Below are 12,500 nucleotides of genomic sequence, written 5' to 3'. Positions count from 1 at the left end.
TTTTCTAGCACTCTAGGGATTAGACAGAAAGGAGGAAAAGCATAGCATTTAAATGGTGTCCATAAAGTACTAAATGCATCTACAGCATAGCAGTTAGGTTCTGGATGCCAAGATATAAAAACTGGTAATTGCTTGTTAAGCCTACTGGCAAATAGATCAATGTCTGGTTTGAAAACCAAAGAGGACAAACGCTGGAAGACTGAACAATTTAGTGCCCATTCTAGCTTGTCAGAATTTTGCCTGGACATGACATCTGCTACTGTATTGTCAACTCCCGGAATAGATACTGCAGAAATGTGAATCTTCCTAGATATAGACCAGTCCCAAATAGTTCTAGACAAAGTATTTAAAGAAGGGGACCTTATGCTGCCAAAATTATTGATACAAGCTACTGCAGTTGAATTATCCACTTTCAGTCTGATGTGTGCAGCAGACTTATACTGCGGAACAAATGACTGAAGTGCGTAAAAAGCAGCTAGTAACTCAAGGTGATTGATGTGAAGATCAATTTCTGACCGAGACCATGGCCCACCTGTAGCAACACCGTTACAGTGGGCCCCCCAACCAGTATTACTAGCATCACTTTCAATGAACAAAGAAATAGGCATTTCACGCAAACATTTGCCATTGTATTGGTCTAAATTGTCAATGACCCATGCAAGATCTAGCTTTGCTTGATCACTGAGGGTAACAGTATTGACTATAAAACCAAGAAAGATCAGAGACTGACTTGGTTCTAAGTTAGACTTTCCAGTATTGACAATAAAACCTAAATCTGTCAAAAGATTCTTCAGAAAGGAGACATGTTCTAAACATTCCTGATGATTATGTCCAATGATGAGAATATCATCAATGAAGCTAACTAATCTGACACCATGAAACCTTGCATGTGCTGTGACTGGTTTAAGAAGCTTAGTAAACACTCGCGGTGCTAGGCTGTACCCAAAAGGCAAGCATGCAAACTGGAAAATTTGATTATTCCAAAGAAAACCTAAGATATTTTCTATGAGGTTGCCAGATAGGTATGCTGAAATATGCATCCTTGAGGTCAATAGAAGCTAGATAATCTCCTGGTTTAATAAGGTTTTTGACCATATCAATGTTCTCCATTTTGAAATGAATCTTCTCTACAAATTCATTAAGGGGCTTGAGATTTATGACAGGCCTAAGGTCACCTGTTTTCTTAGGGACCAGAAACATATTAGAAATAAACTGGTCTTTGCAGTATGGTGCCTGCTCTATTGCCCCTTTGTGCAGAAGCTTATGAAGCTCCTGGTCAATAATCTCCTTATCTGCTACAGATAGAATTGGAGGATTAGGAAGTTTTGTTTGTACAGGTTTAGTACAAAATTCCAAATGGTACCCTGATACTGCTTCAAGTACCCAGGGGTCACTAGTAATAGCTCTCCAGCTAAGGAGAAAATTTGCCAGGTTTCCAGCATAAGCACCTACCTCTACTGGGAGGAGTGCTGCTTTGTAGCTGTCAAGGAATGTGGGTTGCTCTTGGGATCCCTGCTGTTGTGAGTGGTGTTGCTGCGATTCCTTGAGCCTAAAAAAATATACTTTTCGGCCTTGACCCTGGTTGAAGCTAGAACCACGACCAGATGTATTTCTTCTATCTCCACGCCTTGTTCCAGGAGAGGTCTGACTAGGGCCGAGTTTCTTCGCCATTTTGTTCACCTCCGCAATTTCTTTGATCTGTTTAGGCAGCTCATCTCCAAAAAGCCATTTCCCAGGAGGAGTATTCTTGCTGCATAAAGAGCGGTAGCTGGGATTCACGAATTCTCTCATTGTTTCCCTTCTTACAAGGGAAAGTCTGAATGATGCATTGCAAAGTAATGTAATAGCATCAACGAGAGGAGTAATGAAGGAGTCGGGCTTCAATTCCGACTTGGTCTTTTGAGCGTTCAAGATCTTTTCTACTAACTCAATAACTGGCTGTATTCCCTTGGTAATACCTCTCTGGGCCTCTTGCAGTGCAAGATCCTTGGTCCTTGCCTGCCTGGCTAACTCAAACCAGAATTCAAGGTTGACCTTCGGTACACACAAGAAATCACCATTTTCGGGCGCTTTGTACTTAGCCTCAATTTCCTTCAGCTTGGAATCCAATGCTTTTTTCGTACAAGCCTCATTTACTCTTAAGGCTAAGACCTCACTCACTTTGGGACCTTTCGCATCCGAGTCATCGAAGATTGATGGCAGGTCCAGCTCTGCTGCTTCAGCAGTTGTATCAGTGCATGAAATGGGTTGTGAGGGGTCGAAAGAGCCAGCATCAGTCACGCTGGCGACACGTGTAGGTTGTGACTCGTCAGCCGTCGCTGCTAAACTTCGTTTGGCCAGGTTAGCAGCTAAAGGTTCAGAAGCTGGCCTTTTCGAAGCCGTTACTTGGGAGATAAGAGACTTCATTGACTCCATAGACGAAAACAGTTCGTGCAACCCCAACTGGCTTTTAAGGTCTTCAATATCAACCTCAAAATCGTCGATGTTGTCATTCGCTTCGAGTTTCTCGCCCGCTTCGGGCATGTTCACATCGCTCGCTTCGAGCGTAGATATATTTGTAGACTCGTTGAGTGCCTTGTCCATTTCGGTAGTTGGAAATAAATCCCCTCTAAATTAGTACCGTAACCGCCGACAAGAAAGCACGAAAAGGAGAATGGATTTGTGTCACGCGTTAGGCTGTTTATATATGGTGCATTTGCATGACAATGGTTGCTTTGAAGTGTGACCGCTGACCTCAAGTACTGAAGAGGAATGCACAGTTATCCCATAATGCGGAGTGTATCGAAAGAGAATTGAGGGTTTTTGGTTACTTTAAAAAAGGTAAAACAATGACCTGCAACGAGCGACCTGTGGAATCACAGGATTCCCAAGCTCAGTGTGAGCATGGCTGACAAAAATAGAAGGATTTGTATGGGAATCCCGATAAAAAGCTTAAGAAGATAATTATATTAAAAAAAAATAATTAAAAAGCCTAACCTCATTGCCATTGTGGATAGCTTCCTTCCTGTGTGGTTATTTTCCAAATCCGACGCGATTTGAGCTATTTTTCAATTTCTGGGTTGTCAACGGTTATAATAAAATCCCAAGGCTGGAGACTAAATTCTCAGGAGCCACCAATTTGAGTCAAATATTTCTGGATAAAATGTTCCCACGGTCACAATTCCACATCAGAATTAATTGACTAAGATTGAACTCTCATCTCAACCCACCATCAACGCGATAGCAGTCCTGCGAGCAACGTCAGGCGGTGAATATTGCAACAAAACAGCTTTCGAAGGCGGTGCTTTATCACAAGAGTGGCCACCGCCTCGACCGTACAACGTGTACTCCCTTTGGACACTGAAACGGAAGAATTTTGACAAATCCATTGAGCATGCTAACAGACACCATGCAACCATAAAGTTTGCGGCTGAAATCTCTGACAAAGAAACAGTCTTTCTGGACACATGAGTAATATATTTGATATACGCTCTCACTTTCAATCGACTGAGACATTTCAGTATACACATTTCTCCTCCTGCCACCTACCAGATACTGGTAAAGGATTTATCAAGGGCGAGGCTCCCAGGCTATTCAGAAACAACTCTTCAATTTCAACATTTGAGGAAAACAATTGCAACTTCAGAGTTCGTTTGCATGTGAGAGCTAGGCTATCCCAGGCATCTGGTTGATGTTATCCTCTCGGAAGTTAAATTCACAGAAAGGAAGCGATAATTATAATAATAATTATAATTGCAATAATTATCTGGAGGGGGGGGGGGGGGGGGTTCTAAAATTAGCAAAGTAGGCCTTAAAATAAAGTTGCACTCCCCCTGAATTAAAGTTAAAATAACTTCTTGTCCACCCCCGTCTAGAGGGGAGATTACTTTCAACCCCCCTCCCTCCCCAACCTCCGATCCTCCCTACATCCCTCTTTACCTTTACACTACTTCTGGTATGTCTACATTATCAATAAATAAAACTTGGAAGCTGCGCTCCACATAATCTTGTCTGAGGGACTTGCTTTCCTGTAAATGCTTCGTTGGGGAAGAGGAAGCGCTTGTTCAAAACCAACTCGGGATTTAACTCAAGTTCTTGAATATATGTTTAATATTGTTGAGATAAACTGTTTATTTTTAGTACAAGGTTTTGAAACTGTTAATATTAATATTTCCTGAAAGATTCCAAAAATTGATTTTGATTAGCTTACATGTAATATACATTATCTTGAGTCCATGGATTGAGATCAGACCTCTCAGTTTAACTTCTAACCCTCCTACAAATGTTTAAGAAATTAAATCTTAGCCCCTACCCTGCGCTTTCGTTTAAGTTCAGCCCCCCCTATTAATCTTAGAAACCCCCCCCCCCCCTTCCAGATAATTATTGCACAGTCCCTCAGAGACGAAAGGCGCAAAAGACGCCACGGTCCTTCGTCACACAATATCACCCATCGGTGCCTAATAATCAGTCAGGACGCAACTAAATACAACCTCTAATTTCAATGGATCCCTTTAGGACGCAGCTCTATTGTGTTTTACGTCATGGTCCATTGTTCTAATAATGACAAAATGGTATTGGATATAGAATCAATCCTTACTCAGGGAAATATACGAGGCCTCAAAAGACACGCTTGTGAGAGCGAAATGTACAACAACATCCCGGGAAGTGGGAATTGTGTTCAGTCCGTCAACACCCTTTTTGTCTCGGTGATGTGTTTGTCACTTCTGTAGATCTTGCAAAACATCGGGTGATGTCTTTGTGACTTCTGTTAAGATCTTGCAAATGAAAACATCGGCTTGTCTGTGACTTCTGTTAAGATCTTGCAAAACAACGTCAATGTGTTTGTGACTTCTGTAGAACTTGCAAAACATTGATGATGTGTTTGTGACTTCTGTAGATTTTGCAAAGCATCGTCGATGTGTTTGTGACTAATCTATAGATCTTGCAGAACATCGGGTGATGTGTTTGTGACTTCTGCTAAGATCTTGCAAATTCAACATCGTCGATATGTTGTTGACTTCTATTAAGAACTCATAAAACATCCTCACTGATTGGCTTGTGGGGATGTGTTTGTGACTTCTACATATTGAGCTGACTGTATGGAATTGTTCGCCATGTTGTTTAAAAAGTACTCTTAAAACGCGAAAACGTAAACGTTTATAAAATCTTAGAGATACCATGGCACTAAGTTATCCACTAAAAGAGCCGTGTAAAATGTTTTACAATATTCTTTATTGTTTTACTCAGTATCAGCTGAAGTCGTGCTATCTTGTTTTGACTTCCTGAAATACGAATCATTACGCTTATGCGTTGAGTAAACATTTGTTGGAAAAGAGAGATATTTAAAAAGGTAAGCTTAATTCAGGTTTTACTTCTTGTCCTCAATTAAGATGTGCTGGGAATGAGCCATTATCATTTTTAAAGTTGCTGGCTGGCTGGCAAGACCTCTACATCTTGTATAACTGGCAACTCAGGCAATGATGGAAGTTCTCTCCTAGCTGGATTGTTGTAAAGATTGCGTACCAATGGCCAAAGAATCACACAGATTGAACTAAACGCAAAAGTAGACTTTACTTCACTCGCATGCCATGACACACAAAAGAGCTTGGTTTCACATTTCCCATGAGTCTAAGTAGACCCTCGATTTCTACTGACTTCCAGTATGAAACCTAGAGCTATTTCTGGTTAAAAGGTTATCAATACATTACATCCCTTCCTTTCTTTAGAAACAAAGTATAGTGAAAGGGAAATGTCAACAAAATACACAGAATGAAAAACCGTTCCACACGGACTGCGCAACTACAAGGACACTGCCCAGTTCTACTAAACTATAAACTTAACAAAGTCTACCAGAGTTCAACACAGGTTCAATGCGTCAACAGAGTCTACTTGATAAAGTACATAATCCTTGTATTTCTCCGGCATTCTGATTGTCTGACTGGGTCGTGATGTTACTGTACTTTCTTCCAAGTTGAGGCAAAAGCTATGCTTACAACCTCTCCAACTGCTGAGCTAGCAGCCTTTTCACTTACATTTTCTGTTAACTCCCGTGTATCCTCTGGTGGGTTGTAACGTTTAACAAAAGAACTGTTCCGCCTGTATTCCACGCCCTCTTTCGACTGAACAGTCACCTCACGGCCTTCCTTAGTTTGCACTGTGTATGGCTCGCTCTCAAAAGTTGCTTCAAGCTTACCAGACGCTTTTGTGTTCTTTAGTAAACCTTGGTCTCTAGGCTACACAGGATTTTCTACGGCTCCTCCTCCGTTGTCAGCATATGCCTTGTAGATCAACTTGTGATTCCAATCATTGTCCCTTGCACCCTCATTCAACAGGTTATCAGCTCTCTTCAGCTCTGGAAATTTAGTTTTCAGTTCTCTGCCCAACATGAGGAAAGCAGGGGTAACTCCTGTGCTTACTTGTGGTGTGCTCCTGTACGCGAGCAGAAACTTATTAGGTTCTACCCCCCACTCTTTTCCTTCAACGTGAGCAACTTTCAAAGCCTATAGATGCGTTATATTCTGTCTCTCGACGTGCCCATCAGCCTGCGGCCACAGCGGAGGAGATGTCCGGTGTTCTATTCCGTGGTCTGAGAGGAACGTCTAAAACTCCTCGCAGCAAAACTGATGACCATTGTTGGAATTGAGAGTAAAGGGGTATCCATATCTTAAAAATATATGTCTCAGTACATCTACCACTTTCTTGGATGTGGTCGAACGCATGATTTCCTTCTCATAGAATCTGCTGAAATAGTCAACGACTACAAACTTTCTCCCGTCGGAAGAGGACCCATCAAGTCTATGGCTATATCCTGCCAAGGACCGGTAGGTGGTTCCACTCATTTCATCGGCTCTGGAGGCTGTAAATTCCCTACAACCTGGCATCTATGACAAGACTTGCAGACTCGTTCGGCGTCTAAGTCCATTTTTGGCCACCAAACCTTTGTTCTGAGGCGTGCCTTTATCTTTACGATGCCCTGATGACCCTCATGAGCAAGACGTGGGACCTCTCCCCTTAGAGCCTCCGGTATGACAGTTCGAGTGCCACGCAAGACAAATTTTCCTAACACGCATTGCTCATTCCTGACACACAAATAAGCAGACATCCTACAATGAGACCAGTCCCCGCTTAAAAAGTACTGTCTCAGGCTAACCATCTCTGTATCTTTCTCAGACACCTCTTCCACTTGTTTAGCCGAGAGTGCCACTGGTAAGCTTCCTTGAGCGACTGCCATGACAAAGTCAATCTCCTCTCCGCTTGTGTCTTTGGGGTTGACTTGAGTAGGCCTCGAAAGTACGTCAGCAATGTTTGCTTTTTGGGGTGGGTAAACAACCTTGTAATCATAACCCTGTAACCTTAGAGCCCATCGTTCTATACGCGCCGATGGTTTAGAGAGCCTGCCAAAAATGTACTCAAGCGGTTTGTGGTCGGTTTCTAGTTCAAACTGGCGTCCGTATACATAAATGTTAAACCTTTCACAGGCCCATACAAGAGCTAATGCTCCTTTTTCTGTTTCGCTGTACCTTCGCTCTACTTCAGTGAGGTTCCAGGATGCATACGAGATTGCTCGTCACACCTCATCTTGACGTTGAGTCAACACCGCACCCAAATCTTGTGGGCCTGCATCGGCGATGATTCGTGTATTGCAGTCCCCTCTGAATTATGCAAGTGTGCTGGCCCCTGCAGCAAGCTCTTTTAACTTCTGAAACGACCTTTCCTGTGCCTCTTCCCAAACGAAAGGCTCATTCTTCCTTAGGAGACTCCTAAGATCGAATGATCTGACCTCTGAAGCATCTTGCGGAGGACTTGCATTGATAATAGCAGCCACCTTCTCTTCACTGGGCGTAACACCTTGGCTGCTCAGATCATGACCGTAAAAGGTTAGTTTGGGAAGGCGAAACTGACATTTCGTCCCATTCGGAGTTAATAATTTCTCTCCCAACCGCTTTAAAGCAGTATGCAAATTCCTGTCGTGCTCTTCAATACCACAACCATGCACAATCAGATCATCTGTCAAGTTAGCCACACCCCTACACCCCTGCAAAACATCCGAAACTATTTTCTGGTACTTTTCGGGCGCTGATTTTATTCCAAACATCCAACATTTGTATCGGTACAAGCCGCGGTGTGTAACAAATGTTGTAATATCGTGCAATTTGTCATCAAGTTCCACTCGGTGAAAACCCCATTTCAGATCAAGTTTTGAGAACACAGTTGAACCAAGATCATATAACACTTCCTCAATCATAGGGATGGGGTGTCTCTCCCTCTCTAATGCTATATTCGCTTTGCGACTGTCCACCCAAATCCGGATATCGCCGTCTGCCTTTTGGACCACATCCAATGGCGACACCCATTCAGTAGGTTTTTGTGACACCTCTTCGATGATGTCCTTGGCTAACAACTCGTCCAACGTCTTGTCAACCTTGCTTCTCAGTCCAAATAGTAGCCTCCGTACCGGTTGTGCGACAGGTGCGACATCATCACTTACATGAAGCTTCAGCTGGAAATCCCTCAGCATCCCAACCCCTGTGAAAACGTCTGCGTACTTCTGCGCACCATTGCCCTCTGTCATTAATGAACATATCTCTTCTTTCATGGGACCAACCCTCAACACTTCCAATTTCTCCGCAGTGCTCTTTCCCAGTAGAGATCTGCCAACTGTGAATTCATCAACACACGTCTTGCCATTGGCCCCACACACAATTTCAAACACAATTCAATACGCTACTTTTCACCATAAGCAAATAACTTTTTGCTTGATTTCTTGGAATCACATTGTACACTCTCTTTCTTCATTGCTTCCCAGGTCGTCAGATCAATCACATTGCACGAAGCGCCTGAGTCAATAAGTACTACAGGTAACATAACTCCTCCAACCTTCAAGTCAACTTCACTACCACCTGCAAACGCACCAGCTCCAACTGCAAACGCATAGTAATCTTGGGCACCAGTAGCTGAATTTTCTGACATTTGATATGCTCTGCCCCCGGAGGCTCTCCTTTTCTCAGAATCTTGAGAGGGAGCTTTGCGTTCCTTTGTTTTGCAACAAATAGCAAAATGTCCAACTTCCCCACACGTATTGCACTTTTGGTTGCGAACTGGACAATTCCGATCACGTGCGATGTGGTCACTGTAATTACAACGGAAACATCTCATCACCTTTGCACCCTGGCAACCACCAGAATGTTTACCAGACTTATTTCCTCTCTCTCTGCCTTGAGCGATCCCTTTACCTTTCCCCGTATTTTGAGGTTTGCCGAACGAGACAGCATTCACCTGGCCTGACAAGCTTAACTGATCCATGGCCTTGACCTGCATATTTACTGCCTCCTGTACACGAGCTAGGTTTTGCAAATCCTTCAGGGTTGCGTTTGATTTTTCCAGGAACTTACGGCGGAGTCTGGAGTCCCTGCACCTCTTAATAAGCTGATTTCTTATCGCTTTATCAACTTTTTCAAACTCGCAGATGATCGCTTTCTGTCGCAGCCAACAAACAAACCGATCAACCGACTGTCCCGAAGTTTTTCTCCATTTGCCTAAACCGATACCTTTCGAACGGAACATTCAAATGGGACGAAAAAAAAAAACCAACCAGCAACACCGTATACTTTCAGTGAACGATACGATATCCGTTCCGGGCACTAACGTATAGTAGAGTTCCTGCAAGTTCAATCCTCAAGCATGTAACAGCAACGCAGTTTTCTGTGCATCCTTCGTTTTCCCTTTAGCAACTAAATGCAAATTAAATGAGCACTTCCACAACTTCCAACGAAGGGTGAGAGTGTTGGGGTCTTCCTTCGGGTTGAAAGGAGGAATACTGGCCACATCGAGGAACAAACGCGGCGGCTGACTGGGTTTGTGTTATCGAAGGTGCACTGCTTATCATTATCCTCCTGACAAAATACTCAGATCCGGCTCTACGCAAATGGCGCCCAAAATATCCCCTACCTCACAAAACGAATCGAATCCTCGTCGCCAATGTAAAGATTGCGTACCGATGGCCAACGAATCACACAGATTGAACTAAACACAACAGTGAACTTTACTTCACTCGCACTTCATGACACACAGAAGAGCATGATTTCACATTTCCCATGAGTCTAAGTAAGCCCGCGATTCCTATGGACTTCCGGTATGAAAACTAGAGTTATTTCCGGTTAAAAGGTTATCAATACATTACAATTATGGTCCTCAATAAAGTTGCTTGCTGGCAAAAGGGATACTATAGACTTAAGGTTGATGACTCTGAAAGAGCGGATATTTAAATCCCACGAAAATTAATTATTAAGAAAGTATCGCTTGACATACCCTGCGAGCAGAGAGCCTCTTTCGATCTTCCTAGATAAAAGATCTAAAGAGACTCTGCTCGCAGGGTACGCTTGACAGTTGTCAGTTTGTTGTTTGGAAGAAAAATAAACCTTTTTCAAAAATTTGGCCGTTGAGCACTCCTGATTTAGAGAGACAATTGAATAGTCCAACATTGCTGCGTAACTGGGTTGGTTTCTTAATCACGATCTCGGAAGTTTCGACGGACAGGAAATACAGACGATTGTTCCAATCGTGAATGCTCTACCTTAATGCGACTGCAAGTCTTTCAAATCTTGTCACCTTTTAGCAATGAGATGGTATGCAGTTGAGTGAAAATTGTGTTCAACGTCAATTAACTTTACAACTGACCAAACAAATTGTTCCCAATTCCAGTGGCTAAATGGCTGTGTCACAATTAAAGCCTAAAGAATGTTAAATGTAGAAACGTCGGCATGAAATATTAATTTATCCTGGTGTTACTGATATTATACCTGCATTCAACCTGGACGAAATTATCTCAGTTAGTTTACCTACATCTCTGTTCATTCAGAGTGCGCGTTATATTGAAACTTTATTATAAAATGTAATAGCATCATCCAAGATACTTTATGAACCCTTGCTCTGTGCCTGAAGTTAAGTACAAGTATATACCTTCACTACCAATACATACATACACACATTGTACACTGTAGTACACATTTGTACATTGCAGTGTGAAGGAGTTTTTCGAAAAAAATAAAATGTTGGACAGTTGTGATTACTTAAGTCATAATTGAAATAATTCTATGTATTTTCAGTCCAAGAGAGAAGCCTTGCACTATTACCTGTTACATTTCAAATAGTTATTTACAGTTCGCAAAATATTTTAAATACTTCTTTTTATTTAGTTGTGGAAGTTGAAGTTTGGAGACGCTAAGAATGATGGCCCTGGGCCAAATCCATCATCAACAACAACAACAGTTACTGATGATGTGTTTCTAATCCTCACAACAAACAAGGAGGTATTACTGTAAGAGTATTATGATACAAGTAATTTGGCAGTTTAGTGTTTTGTGAAATCTCACTATGATTAATGAACATCCATGGGGATTTGGAGTAAAATGTAATACATGCATACGTTCTGTTGACGAATTGGAGTTTTGATATTAATGGCACAAAATTCAACATTTACAATGTATTTTTTCCAGGATAAACTGATCGAGGAAGGATAAATGTGCAAAGATAACTGCACACTGTACATAAAAGCCAAAATGTTTTGGCCAATTTCACAACCATTGATTCTCTTAGCCAGTGTTTTGGCTGATTTCCCAACAACAATTCCCAATATTGAATTGCTTGTAACTTGAGGTCTGACCAACATTTTATTTTTAATGTGACCAAAACCAACAACGCAACCTGCACAGAAAAGACATAAAATAGACAAACCTATTCACTTAAAAAAAAGAAGGATCATAGTGAACTAGTTTTCTAGTTTTTACAACCAATGGCTTTCCTGAAAACAACTCTAAAGATGACTTCCACTCGGAGTGCTCGCAAAGCCAGCCAATAAAATCACCATTTTAGTGCTGCAAATTTCACTCCCTTGTTCAAACCACTTACAATACATGTCTCATTTTAGTTTTTTTTAATTAGGTAGAGGTCATACAAAGCCAAGTCACTGAATCTAAGCTTGCCACTGGTAAAGTCAACTCTGTTGATTGTTTACGTCTTTCTTGCTTAAAGGGGCACTGTACATGTCATGCTAAATTTGCTGTTTTTAGGTCAAAACTCAAACTCAAATGGGTAAAATCTAAATTAGTACTTAAGCGCACACGTCAACCCACTCCTGACAACCCACTGACAAGGTATGGAATATATTTATTGCACTAAGAGCTACTTGTATTTAAGTTTTGGCGACTTTCTGCAAACACCATCTCCAAGTTTCAATCCATTTCCATCCTCTCCATCCATGAATGCAAATGACAAAGAATAGGTTGAGAGCAGTCCAGTGGCTCTTGGCAACCAGTGAACAAAACTACAGCATTATTTTTTGGTCTTGATTGATGCAAAGATGTATTTTACGTAGGGTTTTGAAGTTTGACTGAAATAGCATGACTCTATCAGCTGTAGTTTTGGTTATACAAGTCATGAATTTAGGACTTGTTTTTAATCATTGTAAAACTATTGACTTTATCTCCTACGTAGCTGTTAAATAGCCACATGATAGATTACAT

The 12,500-nt window shown here is 41.8% G+C and overlaps 2 protein-coding genes and 1 long non-coding RNA gene across 3 annotated transcripts in view; 1 reads left to right on the top strand and 2 right to left on the bottom strand.

Annotated features, from left to right (window-relative positions):
• Positions 1 to 2,699, bottom strand: part of LOC138037975 (uncharacterized) — a 3,943-nt gene extending 1,244 nt beyond the window's left edge. The window contains exons 1-2 of the mRNA XM_068883802.1: positions 1,453 to 2,699; positions 1 to 12 (exon numbers count right to left, since the gene is read on the bottom strand). The exon at positions 1 to 12 is cut by the window's left edge and continues 1,244 nt beyond it. Coding sequence (XP_068739903.1) covers positions 1 to 12; positions 1,453 to 2,583 — 1,143 coding nt within the window. The 5' untranslated portion in view covers positions 2,584 to 2,699. The remainder of the gene's footprint in view (positions 13 to 1,452) is intronic.
• Positions 1 to 12,500, bottom strand: part of LOC138020748 (uncharacterized) — a 26,444-nt gene that overhangs the window by 2,803 nt on the left and 11,141 nt on the right. The window lies entirely within an intron of this gene.
• Positions 1 to 12,500, top strand: part of LOC138020740 (eukaryotic translation initiation factor 3 subunit G-like) — a 24,958-nt gene that overhangs the window by 11,861 nt on the left and 597 nt on the right. Inside the window, exons 3-4 of the mRNA XM_068867676.1 lie at positions 11,175 to 11,288; positions 11,920 to 11,965. Coding sequence (XP_068723777.1) covers positions 11,175 to 11,288; positions 11,920 to 11,965 — 160 coding nt within the window. The remainder of the gene's footprint in view (positions 1 to 11,174; positions 11,289 to 11,919; positions 11,966 to 12,500) is intronic.

This window comes from Montipora capricornis, chromosome 2 (genome assembly GCF_036669925.1).
Source record: "Montipora capricornis isolate CH-2021 chromosome 2, ASM3666992v2, whole genome shotgun sequence".
In the NCBI taxonomy this organism is placed as follows: domain Eukaryota; kingdom Metazoa; phylum Cnidaria; class Anthozoa; order Scleractinia; family Acroporidae; genus Montipora; species Montipora capricornis.
This window is presented reverse-complemented; position numbering and strand designations above follow the sequence as displayed.